The sequence below is a fragment of the Poecilia formosa genome, unplaced genomic scaffold, assembly GCF_000485575.1.
Source record: "Poecilia formosa unplaced genomic scaffold, Poecilia_formosa-5.1.2 Scaffold356, whole genome shotgun sequence".
Lineage (NCBI taxonomy): Eukaryota > Metazoa > Chordata > Actinopteri > Cyprinodontiformes > Poeciliidae > Poecilia > Poecilia formosa.
In genome coordinates, this window is record NW_006800295.1 from 1 (window position 1) to 21,554 (window position 21,554).

Here is a 21,554-nt window from a genome sequence, read left to right on the forward strand (position 1 = left end):
GCTATCGAGTCAATATGTACTAAAATCTCTGTGGAATGTTTCTGACACTTTGTTGAATCTGTGTCATAAAGGATTCAGGCACTTTTGAAGGCAAAAGAGAGTCTAAATGAGGTGTATCTAAGAAAGTCAGTGTGTGTGGCTATACCACGTGATGATATGGTAAAGATGATATCCATGAAGATCCTGTGTTTATGATAACTCACAAATATGGGACACACATCATTAAATATTGGATGATTCAACATTTTAAGGGGAAGTGTGGAAACCCTAAAGCTAGGATAGGCTCCAGCTTCCTAGTGACCTTGACTAAGATTAGATGGGTATAAAAAAAAGAATTGATGATGTCATTACAGTAATTTCTTTTACACTCTTGTCAATAATAGACGAAGAAAAGCATCTGGCAGATCGTTTCTTGTCGGCTGTTATGCAAATGACATTTACTCCTAATTCCATGTTAACTGCATGCTGCTTTCTATGTAGGTCAATGAATCACAAGTATAAAACAAGCCTTTGGATTTATTCACAATCTCCTATTTCATTCACTCGTTCAAGCTTTTATCCTCACATTTCTCACCACCTCTTGCCAGCAGAATAATGAGTTTGTCCTTCCTTCAATGTCAACCTTTCTGCAAAATTTCATAAAAAGTTCATTTTCTATTTTACTTGGTAAATAGCTGAACCGCTGAAACACCTTCATCCAAATTTAACCCAAACCTAGACAAACCTGAAGCAAATGAAATGAAAACAGGAACTCTGGTCCTACTTGGTGGGTTGAAATACATGAGAGCGAGGAAATAAGTTGAGATGGGCTCGTGAGTTATATTGCAGTTCACCCTGCTTGCCCGACTTCCTCTTCTTCGATTGAAATTGAAAAGTATCCCTCATATTGACTTTTATGAACAGCTCTGAAAAATGATATACACAGGGTAGCAGACTGTATTCCGACTTTTATTTCGGGTTGCAAGTTACTACATTTGGATTTCAAAAACAAACTGCTCTTTTTATTCAGATCTCAAAAACATGTTCATAAAAGACTCATGAAATCCAGTTCATCCCTAAATTTGTGGTCTCTAAGAGTCAGAACTGGATTTATATTGATGCTACTTCTTTCTGTGGTGAAGTGTCAAAGCAGCTTCAAGCCTTTACTTGAAGAATTGCGTTTTTCTTTTTTTTCTTCTTATAAGTAGCTTGAAGGGTTTTGAACATCTTTTTGTTGTCACATTTGAAGCACTTTTCAACTCAAGAGGGATATTGGTCAAAGAGTAATTTAGTACTTAGAGATAGTGTAAGTGGGTTGTACAATTCAGTATAGGAACATATGACACATTCTGCATGTTCTTTGCATTTATATGCATACATTTTCTAAAAGTTCAGTTTTCCCTTCAGAGAGCACAGTTTCCTCAGTTTTTGTCAGATACTTGAACTAAACACCAAAGTTGAGTTAAGCCTTTTCACTTTTGATCAGAATCTGAAACGTTGACATAAATATGAGCAGGGATTGAGGAGATTCATGTTTGCCTGACAGACTGCAAGCAACATAGAGCTTTGATTTGAGAAGTGTTTTTTTATTGGTGTAGAAGGTCTGGTTCAGCTTAATTATAGACTCAGCTCTCACAGGAATATAGAAAGTGACTTCTAACATAAACAACATTTCAATCAAGACATTTTCTGCTTTGATCTATACAGGTTCCTCATAGTACTGGCTTGTCTGATCCTCAGTGTCCTCTCTACCATCGACCAATTCCAAGCTCTGGCTCACACAACTCTCTTCTGGATGGTAAGTTTAGAGAAATATTCTGACATTCTTTGTGGAAAAATATAGCAAAATGAAATTGCAAGTCAAGTGTCAACAAAACATGAAGATGCTACTAATAACAACCTGTAACCATTAAAAACACAACAGTCATAACATAAAAAATATCACTTTTGTCATGGCAACAAATCCTTCAGGTGAAATCTCCATCCGAGTATGAAACTATTTTTGAAAACATTACAAAGTGTGACAAACTCAACTTGTATGGGATACTCTGGTAAACCTAAGCTAAAAATGCCCAAAAAAGCAATAATCATTGGCATTCAGAAAAACTGTGACAAAAAAAAAAAAAAAAACATATTAAAAACATATTGGCTTAGCAAGTTTATTTTCTTTGGAGTGATGTTAGTTCACATAGTAGCTAATTTTGATTCAATCAGTGAAAAAAAACAAAGTAGGATTTCCTTTCGATCCGCACATCCACCAATGTCATTCATCTTTGTGAATTTCATCTAGATAATTAGCATCACCTCTAACTAAATGCTGTGTTGTAGAGCAAAGAATAACCCTCTTGAAACAGAGCTTGAAGGTGAATGTTAAAATCTCTGTAAGGACAGAGATTTTAACATTCTGTGAAAGAACTTCCCTTTCAGTGTAGAGTTTATATCTTTTGTGTGTGGGATTTACTCGAAGTTTTCCGGCTCCCAGCCACAGTCAGACCACTATTTGATGGTTCAAATTGCCATTATGCATGTGTTGACGGTTGTTTGTCTTCTCATTGCTTGGAGTTTGTCCTGCTTTACACTCTTGATAGGATTAATCAAGTAAATAAAAAAGATGTGTGGATGAATACTCTGTAAATATGAACACTCCCTCTGTGATTGAATAAAGCTAAATTCTGATATAGAGTATGCCAGTCCGAGGTAGAAAACTGACTCTTCTTCCTCAAAAAATAATTACCTATTACTTGGATGGAAATTACTTTAATAATTTTTGCAGATATTATTTGCTCAGTTGAGCTAAGATTAAGTTCATTTTAGACTTTTGTCACTGGGTTGTTAATAAGTAATATTTGAATCTTATTATTATTATTATTATTATTATTATTATTATTATTATTATTATTTTGTTTTTTCATTAACTGTATGTGGAAAATCATCATAATCAATAGAAATAAAGCCACGGAAACATCAGTGTTCAATTAATCTATATGATGTGTTTCATGTAGATAAATGAGCTGCTGAAGTATTATTATGAACTATTCATAACATCCCATCTTATTGAAATACCATGGCACACAGCGACAAAAAATACACACTTTGAGTGTGAAGGTCTGTCAGCTGAACTACATGAATGAAAAACTAAAGCTCATGTAGAAGGAAAAGTACCAATTTACAAATTGTGTTGGTGCAAATTGATTGGGTAATTGTAATAGTTTAAAATGAATTGGTTAAATGTTTAATATAAAAATTACAAATATCAAATCTCATTTCCCTAAAAGTAATATTAGTGCTTAACAGGCTCAAAAATCGGACTCAAATAGAACTGTTCACATGGAACTGCACAACGCATTTTTAAAAACAATTTCAGTGTGTCCTGGTGGCTTGACAGAGCTAACGCGACTCCTCCAAAATCAATATTTAAAGGGATCAACTTAACCCCAATCTTCTCAGTCAGGGAACAGTTGGGTGGTGGCTCCCTCAAACTCAGATGAAAGAAAACCCATTCAAGGAATAAAAAAGAGCTGAGGATTTGCTGTGTGTAGAAATGAAGAGTGCTGCATGTGACAAGTTCACCTTGGACTGAGAATATTTGGATGAGACGAGAACAAGTCCTTCATGAGCTGTTATAATAGAGTGCCAGATCCTAGAAGTATATTATCAGCTTCGTGAGGAAAACAGTACAACATGATTGTGTGAGCGGGATCTGTAATTAAAATGAAGAATTGTTAATTTTGTCATTATTGCACAATCAGGAAATATACATTTCCTTTGCAAAAATATTTTCCACCTTAGGTTCCCCCTCAGGAGATGTTTAATCTTCCTGTTCTTCTCGACTCAGATAATGCATAATTAATATTTACGACTGAACCTCTAGAAATCCCAGACAATCATCTGTTTCGTTCTCTGACCCAGGGGGACTGTTTAGTGCTTGGTGCTTTCTAGTTGGGAGATTTTCTCTGACCCTCCACCCCTTTCATTCATTCCTCCTCTGTGACATAAGCCTTTCTTTTTGTCTTCCTTCTTTCTTCCTTCCCACAAGGTTAACACAGACCACACTGCTCTGTGCTTTGAGATGCAACTCTGGCTGATGTGCTTTTGGTCAGATGCTTGGCAGTCTGCGCCAAAGATTTTCCTTTTTTTTTTCTTTTTTTTTTTCCACTTTTTAGGATGCAAAATATGGACCATTTAAATAAATGTGTCAAATTTCAGAGTGAATTGAATGAGATGTTTCACCTCAAATTTTAATTAGTAATGGAGATATTTTTTTACCCATTGCTGATTTCCTTTTCTTCTAAGAAATTACATAAGTGGGAGTATAAACAAAGTTTGCATGTAAAATGATGATTGATTTGGGTCAAAGATGTTGCTGTGAGGAACCCTGGGACTTGGACTCTGTGTGGGGGAAATGACTTTGGGAGGAATCCTAGATTTATTGTTCTCCTTGTGGCTTCTGTAATGAGAGAAAAGGAAGAGCAGGAGCAGAAAAAGGTGGGCCTGTGATCATTATGTGACTTAGAGGTTAGAAAGATGTATTGGTTTTTGTCTTTTTAATTGTTATATCTTTATTCACAAATATGTGTCTTTTAGTGGAATTCTGGAGAATTTTCTGGCACATTCTGAAACTTTATTTTATGTCCACATTTACCACATCACAAACACAAACTTAAATGCATTTTATTTGTATTTTAATTGATAAAAAAGAGATAAAAATAATCAGAGAATGAATTGAAAAGAAGATGATACATGACTTTGAGATTTTTTTTTAATTGCATGACTTTTTCCAACTTGATAATTACAGTGAAATTATTAGCATGGCTGTATATTTTGCAGAAATGCTAAATATACAACAAAATATGCATCAGACTATGAATTGCCCAAGACACAAAGGAACACACAACACATCCCCGATGTTATGGTGATTAAAACGAGGTCAGAAAATCTACCAGACTCCTTGCAGCAACCATGTGCAGTGACTTCTGCTCCAACTTCCTCGATTATCTATGAAACTTCCTTCACAAGGCATTAGTGTAGCTTGGGCACCAGTGTTGTATATCTGTCAAATAGATTTCCTCTGAAATCAAATAAATGGGCCAGTCTTCACAACCTTTTCAGCAAGATGTCCCCCCAAGCTGCCTTTTCTCACACAGCTGTAAAATAATTTCAATTTAAACGCAATGTGAGTTGAAATTCAGCCGTTACAAAAGTTACCCGCATAGCTTAGATCACCTATTTCTTTGTTTGTGTGGAGATTAAATTTGTTACTTTAACACACTTGAAGACAGTTTCATATCGACGTCTTAATTTATGATTTTGGAAAGCAGACACATGTTTATGCAACATACGTCCCCATATATCTATAAAACTGCCATAAAATAAGACACATAGTTAATGATATAGGCTTCTATTGTCACTATTAGGATGTAAAATACACAGCAAGGCTAAAATAAACCTCAAAACAATCTGAAGTAACTTACATTATTAAAATATACAATTTGACTTTCATTTATGATTAAAAGGTGTTTTGTTTTATATCTAAAATCTCCTCACTAATTTAATAAAGGGTTTTAGATTTTTGAGTTGCTAACCTTTTTTTCAAAAACAGCTGCTACTTTTAAGTTATAACTTGCAAAGAAAGCAAAAGAAAATGTTTGGCCTTTTTCTTTCTTCTGTTGTAAGTTCAAAGGTATCCCTCTATATAACTCATCACACACATCTAGCAGAACATTTTCCTTCTGTGCCTTCTGTGTTAAGTTATAAAAAAAGACCTAATAAAATACAGATGAAGATATTGCTAAAAAGTCTCTGTTGGTTTGACTAATTTGGCCATTTGTGATCACACGTTGGCTTTCTTTGATATCTTACAGATTTAAGTGAGTGAAAATGGTTTCTGCATATTTTTTCATCCCTCGCTGTTGGTGTGTTGCTTCTTATTTATTTATTTATTATTTTTTTGGGGGGAAAAGCAGCTTATTTTTCAACCGCAAAGTAAAACCCACCAGTGATTAAATTAGGAAATGAAGCAGTTGGCTGAACATTAGCTTCCGGGAGTACAATTAAACATATTATTCATCCAATTTTCTTTTCAAACGGTGCTATTTTATATTCATTGACTCTGATAAAGAAAGCACTATTAAGAACACTGCTGAAAAAATGTGCAGTTCAACATGGAAACATCATTTGTCAGAACCCTTTAGTGTTCTCCCATCACTCACTCCGTACATGGTGTCATCATAAAAAAAGAAATTGAAGCGGCTATTGACTTTCTCTCAGTTCTTTTTCCTTACGGCTGTCAAATATTAAGACGTAGCTGGATGAAACTGCATTTTACAAAAGATCATTAGTTTCTACTCACTGGACTCATCTAGTGGTCCTTCTTTATTGCAAGGTGGCATTAAACTTGGGTGAAAATAAAATAGCTGAAGTCCGTTGTGTTGAATGTATTCAATCACCATGAATTAAAAAAAAAAATGAACAGGTGGAATTAGTCAGTTTTTAGACTGTATAGAATGTTCATGCTATGCAAGATTAAAAAAAAAAAAAGACAGACTGCCTGTATTTTTCCATTACTAAAAAACCCTTCCAATCTAATTAGTAGACTAATTGCTATAAAGGAAACATATGCAGGGGTTTGTCTTTTTATTTTTGTCATTTTCAATCATCCTTTTATTTTAGCTATGCTTACAAAAAAAAAACGAATCCTTGCCGTTTTGCACCAAATTGTTCTAATATATGACAGGAATGTTGCAAAGAATATTTCCTTGAAAGAAATAGTTGCCAGAAATATCAAAATGTTCAACATCAGATGTTAAATTGCATTATGGAAAGGGCTTAAGATTTTCAGTGTCCATCAAAAAGAATAATTACTTTCCACCTGAGGAGGGCACTAATGAATCATGTTTCCACCAATGCAGAGCTTGCTCAGCACTGGCAGCAGGTGGAGTTGTGTGCATCAGCAAGGTGAAGACTATTGGACAATAGTTTTGAGAGAAGACCAGCGATTAGAAAGTTACTTCTGTCCAATAAAGTCATCTGGGAAGGACTTGAAATATGCAGTTAGTAAGATTTTACAACAGAAAGCCACTGCAATCTTAATTTCTCAGATAAATTATCCACCTGAATGTTTAGAACATTTTGTCAATCATTTGCCTAGAGAAGAAAAAAGAACTATATGTTCTACCGTAAGTCCAAGAGTAATGTGTGGTCAGGCCTAGGTACTAACATATCATAGCGTTGCTTAGACCAATGAGGACCAACCAGAGAACTGTAAATCTTGTGAGATGTTCCCAGTCTGTAGTGTCCAGTATCAAATGTAGCTCAACAGTATCAAATGTAGCTGACAAAGTCAAAGTTCTCTGCTGAGGCACATGGGGAGAGAAAGCTGGCCCATGTGATCTGGTCCAACACGTTAGCTTCTGCAGCTTAAATCACCGAATAAGTTAATCATATAAGGGCATCACAATATTTGCATGTATGCTTCTGCATAGCTAAGGACCTGTCCGGGTCTTCACACTGAAATAAATTGTCATGGATTTTTTTGAGCGGACTAATGCTCTCTAACGTATAGCAAAAATCAAGAAATTGGTTCGAGGAACGTAACTAAGTTTGAAGTCTGAGTGTGATCTCACAATTTCTCAGATCTCAACCCAATATAACAACTTACACGATGTTAGCAGCAGATACCATGATGTTATCTGCTGCTAACATCGTGGTATTGGATACCAAGGCACTCCTTTAGGGGTCTAGTGGAGTTCATGCTTTGGTGAGGTCTGTTTCCCAAAAATATCAGGATCTCCAAACTACTTGGCAGGTGGTCATTATGCTATGTTTGTTCTGTGTATAAAAGTGTTCAAACTACTTTTGTATCAGTGATAAAATGATCACCAAGTGTTCATAATGAACACTTTGGAATCTGTTTTGTTAAATGATGCACAAAAACTTGAATCACAAAGATTCTAATGTAATACAAAGCTTTTGAAGCTTTGTATTACATTCTCATTTTATTATTTCAGATTTTATTGTTAGCTACTAAAACAATCAGAATTGAGACTGTCCATGCAAGTAGTGACCTGCCGTGCAGAAAAAAATGAGAAAAAATAAAGGACTTAAATGGCAGCTTTAGAACATGCAAGATTTCTGCTTCATTGATTATAATTTTAGTTCGAGTCAAAGAGTTTTGGTTCACATAGCTTATTTTTCCTCTTTTTGCCAGTCAGAAGCATTGTTGTTTACATAATGTTGCCAGTTTCAATTCAGAGTATTTCATTTTGAGCAAATTCAGCTTCTAAAATTCACAAAACAGATTGTAAAAAAAATAAATAAAAATAAAACCGCCTTGCCAACACAGAGCCATCTTGCTTTAGAATGTGAATGTGTTCTCCTTTCCTTGAAGGTCCAATTACTACAAACATTATTTTGTCCTCTGTGCAATAAAAAGCTCTTGATCAACTATGGCCAAGGTTAAGATATTATATAAAGTTTAACATTTAGAGTCCTTGTTATTAATTGTTAGAACTAAACGAATCTAGTTCAGTTATAAGTTGATCGAGAATTGAACTAGATTGTGAATATTATATTTTTTTCCTAATTTTTATATATAACTATATATATCCTCTTTTTCCTCTTATCCTCTTAGTGCTGTATAAATGCAGTACTAAGCCTTTTTCCATGATACCTAACCACAGATGTCACCTATAAAAATGACCAAGCAGCCACTAGATATCATGCACCAGTAAATCAGAATTAGCTACATATAGACAGCAGATGAATTAAAGGACAATTCCATAATTTGGTGCCAGTTAAACATAAACAAATTGCTTATCTGCTGAGGGACACTCAATAATTAGGTCATATTCTGTTGCTCCATCAATCTTTTATAAAATCTATGCCTCTGTTTACATCGGGAAATCACAACTTTCAACGATAATAATTTTCTCCAAGAGGAATCCTGATAGAAAAATCAGATGAAAAACAATCTGAAGAACCCTTCTTTAAAAACAACACAATACAGACAAATTCTTTGAACAAACATGTCTTAGTCACATATTAATCAGGCACAAGTGCACTGCAGCCGAGTCAGAGAACTCATCAATGAGGTGACACGAATGGAACACTAACAAATGGCGTCTCTTCTGAGGGAGAATCAATAATCCTTAATTAATTGTGTTGACAAGATTAAGACAGTGTGAAAAGCTTTGCAGAGTGCTCACATTTATAATTTAACCATATTTGTTTTAAAGCAAAGGAGGCACAAACCTGAACAGCTGTTCAGGTGCTGTTGCACCAAGTAACCTGCAACAACATCTGATGTTTGTTTTTCTATCCTTCTGTCCCTCTGCCTCATTTGTCTAACAGGAGATCGTCCTTGTGGTGTTCTTCGGTGTGGAATATTTCGTCCGCGTTTGGTCCGCAGGCTGCCGCAGTAAATATGTTGGCATCTGGGGCCGACTGCGCTTTGCCAGGAAGCCAATATCTATTATAGGTGAAAACACAATCCCCATACACTTGTATATCTCTACCCATGCACACAAGCAGACATGTCACTCCTCACCCACTCTTGCAATTTTTAAACAATAACTGGCAATGTAGCCCGAGCCTCTTCCTAAAATGAGATAGTTAAGACAAATTCGGCATGAAATTAAAACTGTCACTGCAATATTTTCTTGCGTTTAGATTCTATTGTTGAGATTTGTGCCTCCAGGTGCTTATTCTTAAATGTGCCAGTGTGAATATTATTATTACTCACACCTTCGCATTTTACCTGATTAAAATAATTACTTTGAATTTTTAAAAAAAACCAAATGTTTTCTTTTCCTAATCTGTTTTTATCCTAAGATAAACCCCTATTGTCTTATTGATGAACAACTCCAATATGTTCATGTCCCTAACTATGCCAAATTTAAACGGAGATTCATGTGCTTCATTATCACAGATCTGATAGTGGTTGTCGCTTCAATAGTTGTGTTGTCAGTGGGTTCGAAAGGCCAGGTTTTCGCCACCTCTGCTGTAAGGTAAGTAATTCTATGTGTTTAGGTAGAAAATGAAATACAAAGTCTTTAGAGTACCAGTTTAGAGTGACATCCAGGACCCTAAGCTCTCTTCTACCTTGGTATAAATTAACAAGGTATAAGTTTATCTTGTAAATTATACTTGTAAATAGTTTAGTCCTATTATGTGCCTTGCAAAAGTATTAATTTCCCCCAAACTTTCAGGTTTTCCAGATTACATCCACATAATGGGAAGTATTTCAAAGGAATTTTGTGCAACGGATCAACACAAAGTAACATATTTGTGAAGTGAATGAAAAAGAACAAGCAAATAGAAATCTGAGCAGTCTGGAATGCAACTCCATGCAGGTCCCCAATACTTTGAAGATAATCTAACATTCATGTCCCAGTCGGATTTGCATATCAAGAGGTTGAAGTATTTTCACAAACCCATTCCAGATGAGTGTCAGTAAAACATGCATTTTCAAAACTTGCCACTGCTGTATTTCGCTTGATCCACCTTCCAATCTGATCAGTTTCTTTGTTTATTCTGAAGAAGAGATTACTCACTGGGTGATGCTGCCACTACCATGTTTTATTGTAGGGATGATGTGTTAGGGGCAATGTGGATTGTTAGTTTTCTGCTTCATATAGTATATTAAAACCAGAAAGTCACATGAAGGCCTCATCTGAGCAGAGTACCCTGTGCTTGGTTTTCTGCATCCTGACTATGCTTCCTCTATTTGGTATTTCAAGCTGCAAACAGGAGTTCTATCGGTTTTCTTTCAAAAACTATTTTCTTCTTGCGACTCTTAAATTAAAATCCGATTTGTGGCATCCATGACCAATTTTTGTACTGTCAATAGATTCTTCCACCTGAACTATGGACATGTGGATCTTTATCCACTGTTCTTATTGGCTTTTCGACTGCTGGTCTTTTTGTCTGGCCTTTCAGTTAAAATCTATAACTAACAACTTGGTTTGAAATTGTGCCATATCTTTTTGTCCCAGCTCTGTAAGATCTTTGAAGTCTGGGGTATTATTTTAAAACCAGAACAAGTCTTCAGAATGTTATTTCTGGTGTTACCTCTGATCTGTCTGTTAACCGGACACAAATACACCACGGTTTTCAGATTTTTACTTGTAACATATCAAGTAAAACTTTCCTTTTACTTTACAGTTTGGCTCTTCTTTACATTGGTCTACAACATAAAATCCTACATAATTACTGAAAAGTTTGTGGCTGTAACTTGTCAAACTGTGGGCAAGATTATGATGTAGGAGAAGCTTTGCAAGGCAATGTAGAGCCCCAGGTTAGAGTGACAGCTGTCCTCCACATGACCCCAACCTTAAAGTCATTTGGTGCATTTCATTAGAAGCTTAATTTATGTAACATTTATTATTGCTTCCATTCTATTGTCTGCACTGGGATGTCTACTTGCATTTGGCAAACATATATTGTCAGCAGGTAAAAAGTGTTGCATTTTTCCAGAGGGATTCGCTTCCTGCAGATCCTGCGAATGCTGCACGTTGACAGGCAGGGAGGAACCTGGCGTCTCCTGGGCTCAGTTGTCTTCATCCATCGGCAGGTACAAAATCACAACTCTAAATGTGTTGTATATTTCAAGTCCACAGTCATTCCTGTCACTGGGGTTTCAGACTATTATAAATAAGCTGGGGACTCTCCATCTGGGGAGTAATAGCCTCTCCACATCATGTATTATTTTTCTCACTATGCAATGAAATGGATGGTCTTCACATGAATATACATCATACGGTCAAAAATAGTATTCAGAGCAGAGAAGTACAAGAAAAAGCTCAGTTATGAACACGGTTGGGTTTTTTAATTTTATAGACACATTAACTGGAAAGGATTATGTCTTTCTCCAGGGTGTCATTTAACCGAGACACAGAGGTGGCTGTGATTATCCCCAGTGGCCATGGTAGCTGCCTTTAATGTCCATATGAAAGTGATGAGTGATGAGCAGGGTGTCAGGAGTTTTACTCATTCAGGGCCACCTGCTGTTCTTCCTTTCCTTCATGATGGCTACATCACTTATAGCTTCTGAGGATTATCGACAGCTGCTGAGTTTAGATATGAAGACAGTTAATATGGGTGCAGGGAAAATATCAGAGACCTTTTCCAAACAGAGATCGGTGATGTTGACAGCTCTGTAAAAATGTCTAAACATAAAACAAAATGTTCACAAGATGTTCACCCATCCTTTTAAAATTAACAGTGCCAGATGGTGATATAATAAGTACATTGTTGTACTTTTCTATTAATCTTGAGTAATAACTACATCAGGTACCTTTTTATAGGTTGTTAAAAGTTACTTATTAAAACAGTATAAATGCATAAAAAGCCAATGTAAGATAAAGCAGAAGCACACCGTGTATTAATCTTATTTATACTCATGTTATTCAAGTTATACCTTCAAAATAATCATCCTTCAAAAATTGTTACAAGGATGACTCTGTGACTCTGTGTAAGACTTATGAAGATGATGATGAAGATCTGCCTATGAAAGCCAGCCTGGGGTTTATTTGGGATTTGCATGATTCTCCATTCATGCATAGTAGGGCTGCAACGTTTCCTCGAATGATTTGAGTACCTTGATTATTAAAATTCCTCAAGGAACATTTATCTGCCTCGAAGCTTCGTTAAATTATGTTTTACTATTTAGCACACTGTGTTCCTGCTGGATCATTATTTGTGTTGGGCAGTGTTCTCTCTTCCACCTATGAGTTGTTGCTAAGTGCTAGCAGCATAACGTCCACTTTTCCATTTTATCATTTTTCGGGGAACAAATGAGCATGCTTAAATTGACTGGTGTGACAATTGGAGAATGACAGCCTTTCTCCTCCTGAGACTTGCTGGTGGCTGGTTCAAGGCAAATGGGGGGAAGAGTGCAGAAGGTGTGTTTATACAGATGAGCGTTTTGGTTGGGAAAAACTGAGCTAACGCAAAGAAACATGTTCATAAAGATGAAGAACACACCAGACAAATCAGAAAAAGATGGAGTGAAGTTTAAAGCAGTATTACATTATCAAACAATATTTCAAGTTTTGAACACATGGTGAGCACTGCTGAATCCATCATATTAAAAATGTAAATAGTATATCTCAGTGGCAAGGCTACCAAGACATTGTCATCAAGTATGTTTGTTACCTAAGTGACATACATGGCAAGAAGCACATTAATCAAAGAAACAGCCAAGGTCCATGATAACTTAGCAGGATCCACTGTACTCTGAACATGACATCACTATGGTAAAACATGGTAATGTAAGCATCATGGTACAGGAAAGCTTTTTACTCACCAGGGACAAGGAAGCTGGCCAAAGTTAATGGGAAGTTGGATGGAGCTAAATACAAAACGGTCCAGGAAGAAAACCTATTAGAAGCTGCAGAAGACTTGAGCCTAAGATGGAAGCTTACCCTGCAGCAGGACGACAGCTGTAACACCCAGCCATGCACCATTGTTACAATGGATGGTTCAGAGCAACGCATGTTAGAATTAACCAGTCAACGTCAAAACCTCAATCTAACTCAGAGTCTGTGACAGATCTTGAAAGTTGCTGTTTGCAAATAGTATTGATGTGCCTAAGCTTGAACTATTTTGTGAAGAAGAATGGACAGAAAATGTTGCCTTTACATATGAAATGCTGATAAAGACAAACCATAAAAGACTTGCAGCTGTAACTGCAAAAAATGCATCCAGAGATGTTTTCATTCATCTCTGGATGACTGAAAACATAGGCATGGCACCCTTTAGGTTTCATCTTGTTTAATTACCAAATCTTTCCTCCTTTTTTTGAAAACAGCTGAAACCTGATGGTCACACAAAACATGGACATTTAATTCAAAACATGTTCTTCGCAGACAGAAGCTATTCACTATCCAACCCGTGTTTGCAAGGCTGTGGAAAAGGAAATTTGAGGGCTTCAGCGCCAAATTACTCTCACACATATGAGCTGGACCCATAATAGGGCTCAGTCTTCACACACAAACACCAATGGCGTCTGATAGAGGAGTGTGATTACGAGAGTGACTCTCTGAGAGGCCTTGTAAAACTCAGTTCTGATTAAAGGCATCAGCAGTCCATCTGTGTCTTGTGAAGGTGTTGTCTCTGTGAGAATTGAACTTTATATATCTTGTACTCATCATTTCATTTCAAATTACCTTTTTAAGAGTAACATAATCATATGATATTCCAAAGCCCCATGTAACCAACAAAAAACCCAATGCAGTGTGTGGCTGGTTATGCTGTAGAAGTTTCTAGACTGACAATAACATTATAATGTTTTTTTGTTTTTTTTTTTTGCTTGCAAATGTAATTGTCTAGTTTGGTGTCTAGCATATGGAAATGTGTGTTCAGTAGAGGTTGCCAGGTGAAAATGGCCACTACACATTGAATAATGGTTAGAAATATGTTAATCCATTAAGTTTTTACATGTTTTGTTTGTTTGTTTGTTTTTATGACAAGCAGAATTTTATCTGGGTTTATAATGTTACATTATACCAGATGGAGTAGTTTTACTCAACAGGAAGTCATTCTAAATAATTACTACTGGGGAGCATGATTCCTAAACAGATGTTAAATCGCATAGTAAGTGATTATACGTCAATGATATATGAGAGTTTTGCCTCCTGGGCAGATTGTAGTTAGTTGTTTATTGTGAATACAATAATATGGTTTAAGTTTGTTTTTTTTGTTTTTTTTATTCAATGCAGCACATGGGGAGAGAGGATTGCTCAAAGTTTCTGACTAATTGAGGGCATGAACAAAGCTGCAGGGGTAGACATTGTGTTTCTACTATTCCCTCTTTTCATTTGGTTCCTATTTTCTGCTGTTGCAGGCAGTGGTAGTAAATACTTATCCACTCAACAAGCAATACTGGTCGTGTGTGGTACCTTCCACAGTTTTTTTTGTTTGTTTTTTTAGAGCTGCAGTGCAACAGCTTGAAAAGACATCAGGACATCAGCCCTGAGTAATTTTAGTCCAAGAGACTCAACACAAAAATCTACAAACATTAAAGTTGCGGAAAGTTTTCTTTTTTGGAGAGTGTGAGGGGGCTCAGTTATCCAGTTCACAGATGGAAATGATGGCAGTACAAACACATGCACACTGATGTTTTCCTCCCTGATGAATTGATAAAATGAGAACATTCTGAGGAACCTCGTTTGCATTCTATAAAACATTTAACTTTACATTTCTTATTCTCTAGTAGTGGTTTATACTCGCATGCAAACAGGTGGAGATAAGGAGGCGATGTTTTGTCTTTGACACTTTTTGCATGTTGCAGGGCTGTAGAGCAAAACCCAGAAACAGACAAGAAACAAAGTTATTGACATCAATGAAATAATAGCTGCAAAGCTATTTCTAACTATGTTTGGGTGCTTGGTTTTACAGTGACCTAGTTTAAGTCTGGACTGTAAACAGACCATTCAGACTCTAAAGTTTTCCAATGTGGCTGAATGACTACAACTCTGCAAAGAAGAGTGTGGGCCATGATTTCTACACAGCTATGTGAGAGACTCATTGCCAGTAGCTCATTGATGGCAGTTTTCGATGCCAAGGATAGCACAGTATTGAGTTTTAGAGAGCAATAACTTTTGGTGTAGGGTCTTTAATAAATTTAATAAATCAAATAATTTATTTGTGACAATAAAGCAACAAATGGAAAAATCTTCATAAAGCTGTGTTGAAAGCATTGTTTTTATCATGATGTGTTTGTTGGTGAACTCTAAAATAGAGCAGGAGCTGCAAGCATGGATCATGGTGACTGTTCTATTATGAAAGAAAATGATGAAAACTTACAAAGGAGCACAGGAAGTCAGAGCACAACAAAAACAAAAAAAAAAAATCCAAGAAAAACGCTAACAACAGGGTATTACAGGAGGAACCAGCAAGGAGTGTTAGGAAGAGAGGGGTTTAAAAACTGTGAGGGTGACTGCTAGAACAAAAGACCCGGGCTGATTAGCTAACAGGTTGCAGGTGTGAGGGGAAAGAGCAGCTGGCAGGCTGAGGAGAGGGAGAGAGAGTACACAGGGGACTAGGAAATAAATATAAAACTAAAGAATAGCTAGGTATAAGAAACATAATTATACTAGAGTAACAAGGAATAACTAGGGACAAGTTATGCACTGGATCAAATCAGCCTGATCAAATCAAAGAAAGAAAGAGTCAGGAACACATAACAAACCTCAAAACAACCCAGCACATAACAGCTTTATCTTTTGCTTCATTTGTAAAAGCATGGACATACTTGTTGGGAGAAGTTTTGTCTATTTACTGTGATCCAAGATAATATTGAAGAACAATTTTCAATAACAACAGAATTACATCTGTCCTGATGTCATTCTGTCACCAGCACAGAATGACAGTCTGAAAATCTAAGTTGATTTTTAGACTGTTTAAGGGTTGGCAAGGGAATAAAATGCCCTTTTGAAAGGGCAGTTTTTTACCTGATGAATGACTTACATGGGATATTTTAATCTTATTCACATACCATGTTTACATGAATATTCAAATCCATATGCCATTTTTATATATGAGAGACCATGAGCAAATAACCTTAATAAAACTGACACCTATGGGAAGTGATAACTATCAGAGAGTAGTTTACCTTAAAAAGATATTTGGTTTAAGATTGAAATAACTATTGTTTTGCTTCATGTGTATTTCAGGAGCTGATCACTACTCTGTACATTGGGTTTCTGAGCCTGATCTTCTCTTCGTACTTTGTCTACCTGGCAGAAAAGGATGCAGCTGATGGCACAGGTTCCACTGGGTTTGGAAACTATGCAGATGCGTTGTGGTGGGGAGTGGTAAGACTACCTCTACTGGTTATGACTGTTTGTATATGTCTATAATTATGGCAAAAATTGAATCACTCCCTTGTGGTACATACGAAGAAAAGTAGCTGAGTTAATGCATGTGATTATTTGATCATCAACTAAGGTAGCAAGGAATTACTGTTGTCCATAAATCTAGGAAATGTTGTCAGGTTATTTCTGACTAATTTGAAGTTCATTATTTTGGAGATAAAAACAAATAATAATAATAAAAGAAATTGAAGTGGATTTCTCAGCAAATTTACACCCAAGTCAGACAATGTAGTATTAAAAAATCCTATTAGGGAATGAAAAGAGAAATGTGCATAAAAAAAAATAACTTCAGCAGAGTGGACTAAAGTTTCCAACTACAATGTGAGATGTAAGGTTTCTCTTTCATTTTTGTCGTAAGATAAATCTTTTTGAATGATCATGGCAGTTTTCATGATCACGTCAGTTACGAGTACACAAATATGAAATGCAGCTTTTCAAATTACTATTTAAAATGATCAAGACAACGTTTCAGTAACCAGACCTTTACCAGTCACTTTTTACAAGAAATACACTGTTTTTCAAAGTGTATTTTTAACATTTGTAATGTTATTTAAGTGACTGCTCATCTGTTGGAGTTTTTGTGCTCCCATGTTACACTTGTCTGCCAGTTCTAAACCCGGCAGCAGGGTGTTGTTCTTAGGAGATTACCATCTGCTTAATCACAGAGTCTTCAATTTGCAAACACCATCTCATCATTACAATAGTCTTGTGACTCAACTGAGCCAGAGCCTCATCTTTGGTGCATATTCACTCAGTGTAAAAAGATAATGGAACACACAGAGCTACATTTTAAACTTGTTTCAATTTATACAATGTTTGATCAAATAAAAATAAAACATGCTGCAATTAGGACTGCACTGATTTGCAACACACCTTTTAACAATTACAACAGTTTAAACATAGAAGCTGCTAATCTTTATCGAGGCATTTCTCTATATGACCCATAGCTAAGTGGGTTGATTTAAATAAAGTTAAGCAGCATCAAAATAATGTAGTTCCTTACTAATAACTCCTTCCATAATGTAAAATTAATCTGCATTATTATCTCATTTAAAAAGACACACATTAACCACTTGAGGAAATATTGAAGCTGCGTCTTCACAGCATCCACTGTCCAAATTATGATTTATTGCAGTGTGGATAACATTTTGTTTTTGCATAAACAAGCTGGTTACTTGTGCGATTCACATTGCAGAGCAAGCAAATAAAATGCCAAGTTGCTAAAGATGTACCGAACAGATTATGTCACTTCGCTGCAGAGAGGCATTTTTTTATTTTTTTTTTATTTTTTTGGCGATTCCCCATTAAAATTTGCTTTTTATTGCTCAATGAATTTCATTTACTGCCTCTTTCTCACTAGTTTGGGATTTATCTAGTCGCTAACGGCAGATTGAAGAGTGTTGAATGTCTAATTTCATAAGGAAAATAATTTTTTTGTCTGTGTTGAACAGATGGCGTAATTTTAAAGCATATGAAATGAATAAGCTTAAAGAAAGTTTTCAACAGGTTAACTGTCACTGTGAGTGTTTCAAACCATGCTTTGACAACATACATATTCATTATTTGTTGTTAAGATGACATGACTCTGAAAGTTACATCCCTAATTGAACCCTTCCTATAATTATCAGCCAGATGTTTTTATGTTTTAATTGATGAAATTTGTTTGGTAATGAGCTTCAAGGCTTTTCTGGCCAGTTGGCCTACTTGCCATTACCCTAATATTTAGCTGCCTCCATTGATTGTCAGTCAGAATAAAATCAGGACTTTGAAGCTTTAATATTAGTCCCAGTCAAAAGAAACCTGTTGGCTCAGTCATAGATTGATTTTAGTTAACTGACCACTCCTGGGAATGTTCACCAATACTTCACGTTTTCTCTATTTGTGGGTTATAACTCCTGCTATAATTCACTAAGTTACAAATAACTTTGTAACTTTTACAAACTGTTAGAGGTCAAGGACAATATTTCTCATCTGTTCTTGAATTCCTTTTGATCTAAGCAGGATGAGGTATTTATTATTATCTCCTTATTATTTTAAAGATTCTACATCTGTGATTTATTAACTCCAAATGTGTGGCTGCGTGGCTAACAAAGTTAATATATCATTAATAATTGTTTATATTCATATTAATTATAGTCAATTCATGATTTAGAAGAGGGCGTTTCCTTTTTCACATAGAAACAGGGACGTTTTTGGATTGCTCTTTTCCCTTGGTGAGTGAAATTATTTGAAAACCGGATATGTATGCTGTAGCTCATATGAAAGTTTTTTTTTGATGAACTGAAACATGTAACTGTGACTAAAACAGTCACAGTTACATCTGTTGGAATTACTTACCTTATAGCTGGGAATGGCTTCACTTATATTGTTGAATAATAGATTTACCTCTGATCTTTGATTATGATCATATTTTTAAAATATTGTTCTTTTTAAGGAACACTTGACTACCATGGAGCTGTATTTCTTCAACTGTGAAAGGTCAAACACAGTCTGTGTTTTCTCTGTGGCTTTGTTGTTGAAGTAGGAGTGTGTAAACTCGTGGGTAGATCCAGTGGGCTGCTAATGCAGGCACTAACACAAATAGTGAAGAGAACATGGGATGAACTTCAGCTTTCTAAAAACTTAAGGGACTCTTTTAAAAGCACACACATGTTCAATTGAGTCGATAACCTTTCTTACATAAATACAAGTTTCGGTTGATGGATTTTTTTTTTTTTATCCGTTTTTACACACAGTGATTTTGTTTTCGGTTCTTCTACAGCAGAAACATGTGAGAGAGAACCAACGAGGTAAAAGTTCAATTTTGTGGTCAGGAAGACTGGTAATTTATTACAAAGACCAAGAGTTGTCTAGAGTATTTTCCTCAAAAATAAGTTATGCTGTAGTTCTTCAGGAAGTAACTGTAACCTACACAAACAAGCTAAGCCATACAACATAAAAGGAGTGTTAATAATGCAGAACCCATGCTAGACCTTGACAGTTTTGGCCTAAGGCCTATAAACTATTTCTGTTTTTTGCCTTTTGACCATCAATGCAATATTTTATATTTTATGTTTATATCTTCATGGTCAGAAAGAAAAAAAATGGTTTAGAGTCTAAGAGCAACCTGTAGCCATGAAGCCATCTAATTTAGGCCTTTACAAAATTGACAATTAACTTTGTAATGGTTGGAAGGCCGTTGAAATCAGGTCACCACAGTTGTTACATATTCCACTCTTGCTTCCTTATTCCTCTTACAATATAGGCGTGTGTCCATAATAGCTGCAGACCAAGTAACAAGTAAGTTGTGCTTTTACAATTATGAGAAATCTATACTGAAACCAACTTTTTCTTATCCTGGAGATTTTAATGAGGAGGTACGTGTTGTAACCGTTAACATAAGAAAAACTTTTAATGTAATAACTGCACATGATGTAATAATTTGGCCCTTTTAAATGGAATAAAGTGAATTTTAAAATGCAATTAAACATTTGCTTTTCACAGATTATCTGTCTCATAGATTACTGTCATGACATAGTGACAATTTCAACAAATATCTAAAAAATATATATATATATTTTTTATAAAAGTTATATTATGCAGCTATAACTTGCAGCTGTAGTGACATGATAGTATGTTACTTGTTCAAAAAACATTTTACATTATTGGAAAGCTATTACTTCATTGGCCTCGTTATGTTTAAGTCGGCCATGATTTTGTTTTTGGTAGTTATTTTACAATATTATCCATTATTATTTTATTTGGTTGTTGCCAGATGTAAGCAGCATGGAAATTTCCCATGCAAACTGCTGGACTGCAGTGTCTCTCTAGTGGCTTGTGACCAAAGTCTGCATCGTTACCTACCATATTGGCCGATGGGTGGGGGTATTTCCCAGCAGATTACTGTGTTACAGATCCCAAATATCAAGAGGCAATTTATTCAGCACACTGCCTTAGTCAGCTATGGAAGAACTGCTGACAGACAACTAATAAACCCAGTTCAATTCAGAGACATTGTTATGGAAGTGGTCAAAAACAAAATATCTCTTTTTGACATGTGTAAATGCTCCATGTATGCCTAAATAATGAAATATTTTATTGAATAGGAGAAGGTCAGCATTGTAATGAAGACAGGACAGGTCTATTGCCTCTTACAATCAATTTAAATAATTCATAGATGTAGTGAACACATAGGTATTTTAAGGAGAAAGGATATTCAGGTGTTATAATTATCACCTTGAACTAGACGTGTGCTTCTGATCTAGCCAGCAATGTGATTATTGAGAGAGAAAAGGTACAGCATATTTTAAGAGCATTCATTCAGTGTTTTGACCCTTCAGTATTTAAAAAAAAAATACTGAAGGGTTTGGTCATCAAAACCTTTTGGTTTTGATGACCAAAACCAAAAGGTTTTGGTCATCAAAAGGTGATGACCAAAACCTTTTGATCAACATTTAAAACATCTTATGAATGTTGACCCAACCAATAACAAATCCATTATTAAAACAGAGCCACAAAATGTTCACTAAAAGCCATATAAGAGATACAGCAAGCACATAGTCTGGTCAGGTGGCAGAAAAATTTAACTTTTTTGGCTTATTTTCAAATCATATATGTGGAGTAAACTAAGTTTACAGGTCACCCTAAACATAATATTAACATTGTGGGACATGGTCAGGTCAGCAAAGTACTGGACAAATCTCTCAGAGCTGAGTAGAGGAT

At 35.7% G+C, this 21,554-nt stretch overlaps 1 protein-coding gene across 1 annotated transcript in view; it reads left to right on the forward strand.

Annotated features, from left to right (window-relative positions):
* Positions 1-1,686: 1,686 nt before the first annotated feature.
* The window catches only part of kcnq1.1 (potassium voltage-gated channel, KQT-like subfamily, member 1.1), a gene marked incomplete at its 5' end in the record, with an annotated part of 38,265 nt that continues 18,397 nt past the window's right edge, over positions 1,687-21,554 (forward strand). Inside the window, 5 exons of the mRNA XM_016662047.1 lie at positions 1,687-1,777; positions 9,328-9,454; positions 9,905-9,983; positions 11,452-11,548; positions 16,653-16,793. Of these exons, the coding sequence (XP_016517533.1) occupies positions 1,687-1,777; positions 9,328-9,454; positions 9,905-9,983; positions 11,452-11,548; positions 16,653-16,793 (535 nt within the window). The remainder of the gene's footprint in view (positions 1,778-9,327; positions 9,455-9,904; positions 9,984-11,451; positions 11,549-16,652; positions 16,794-21,554) is intronic.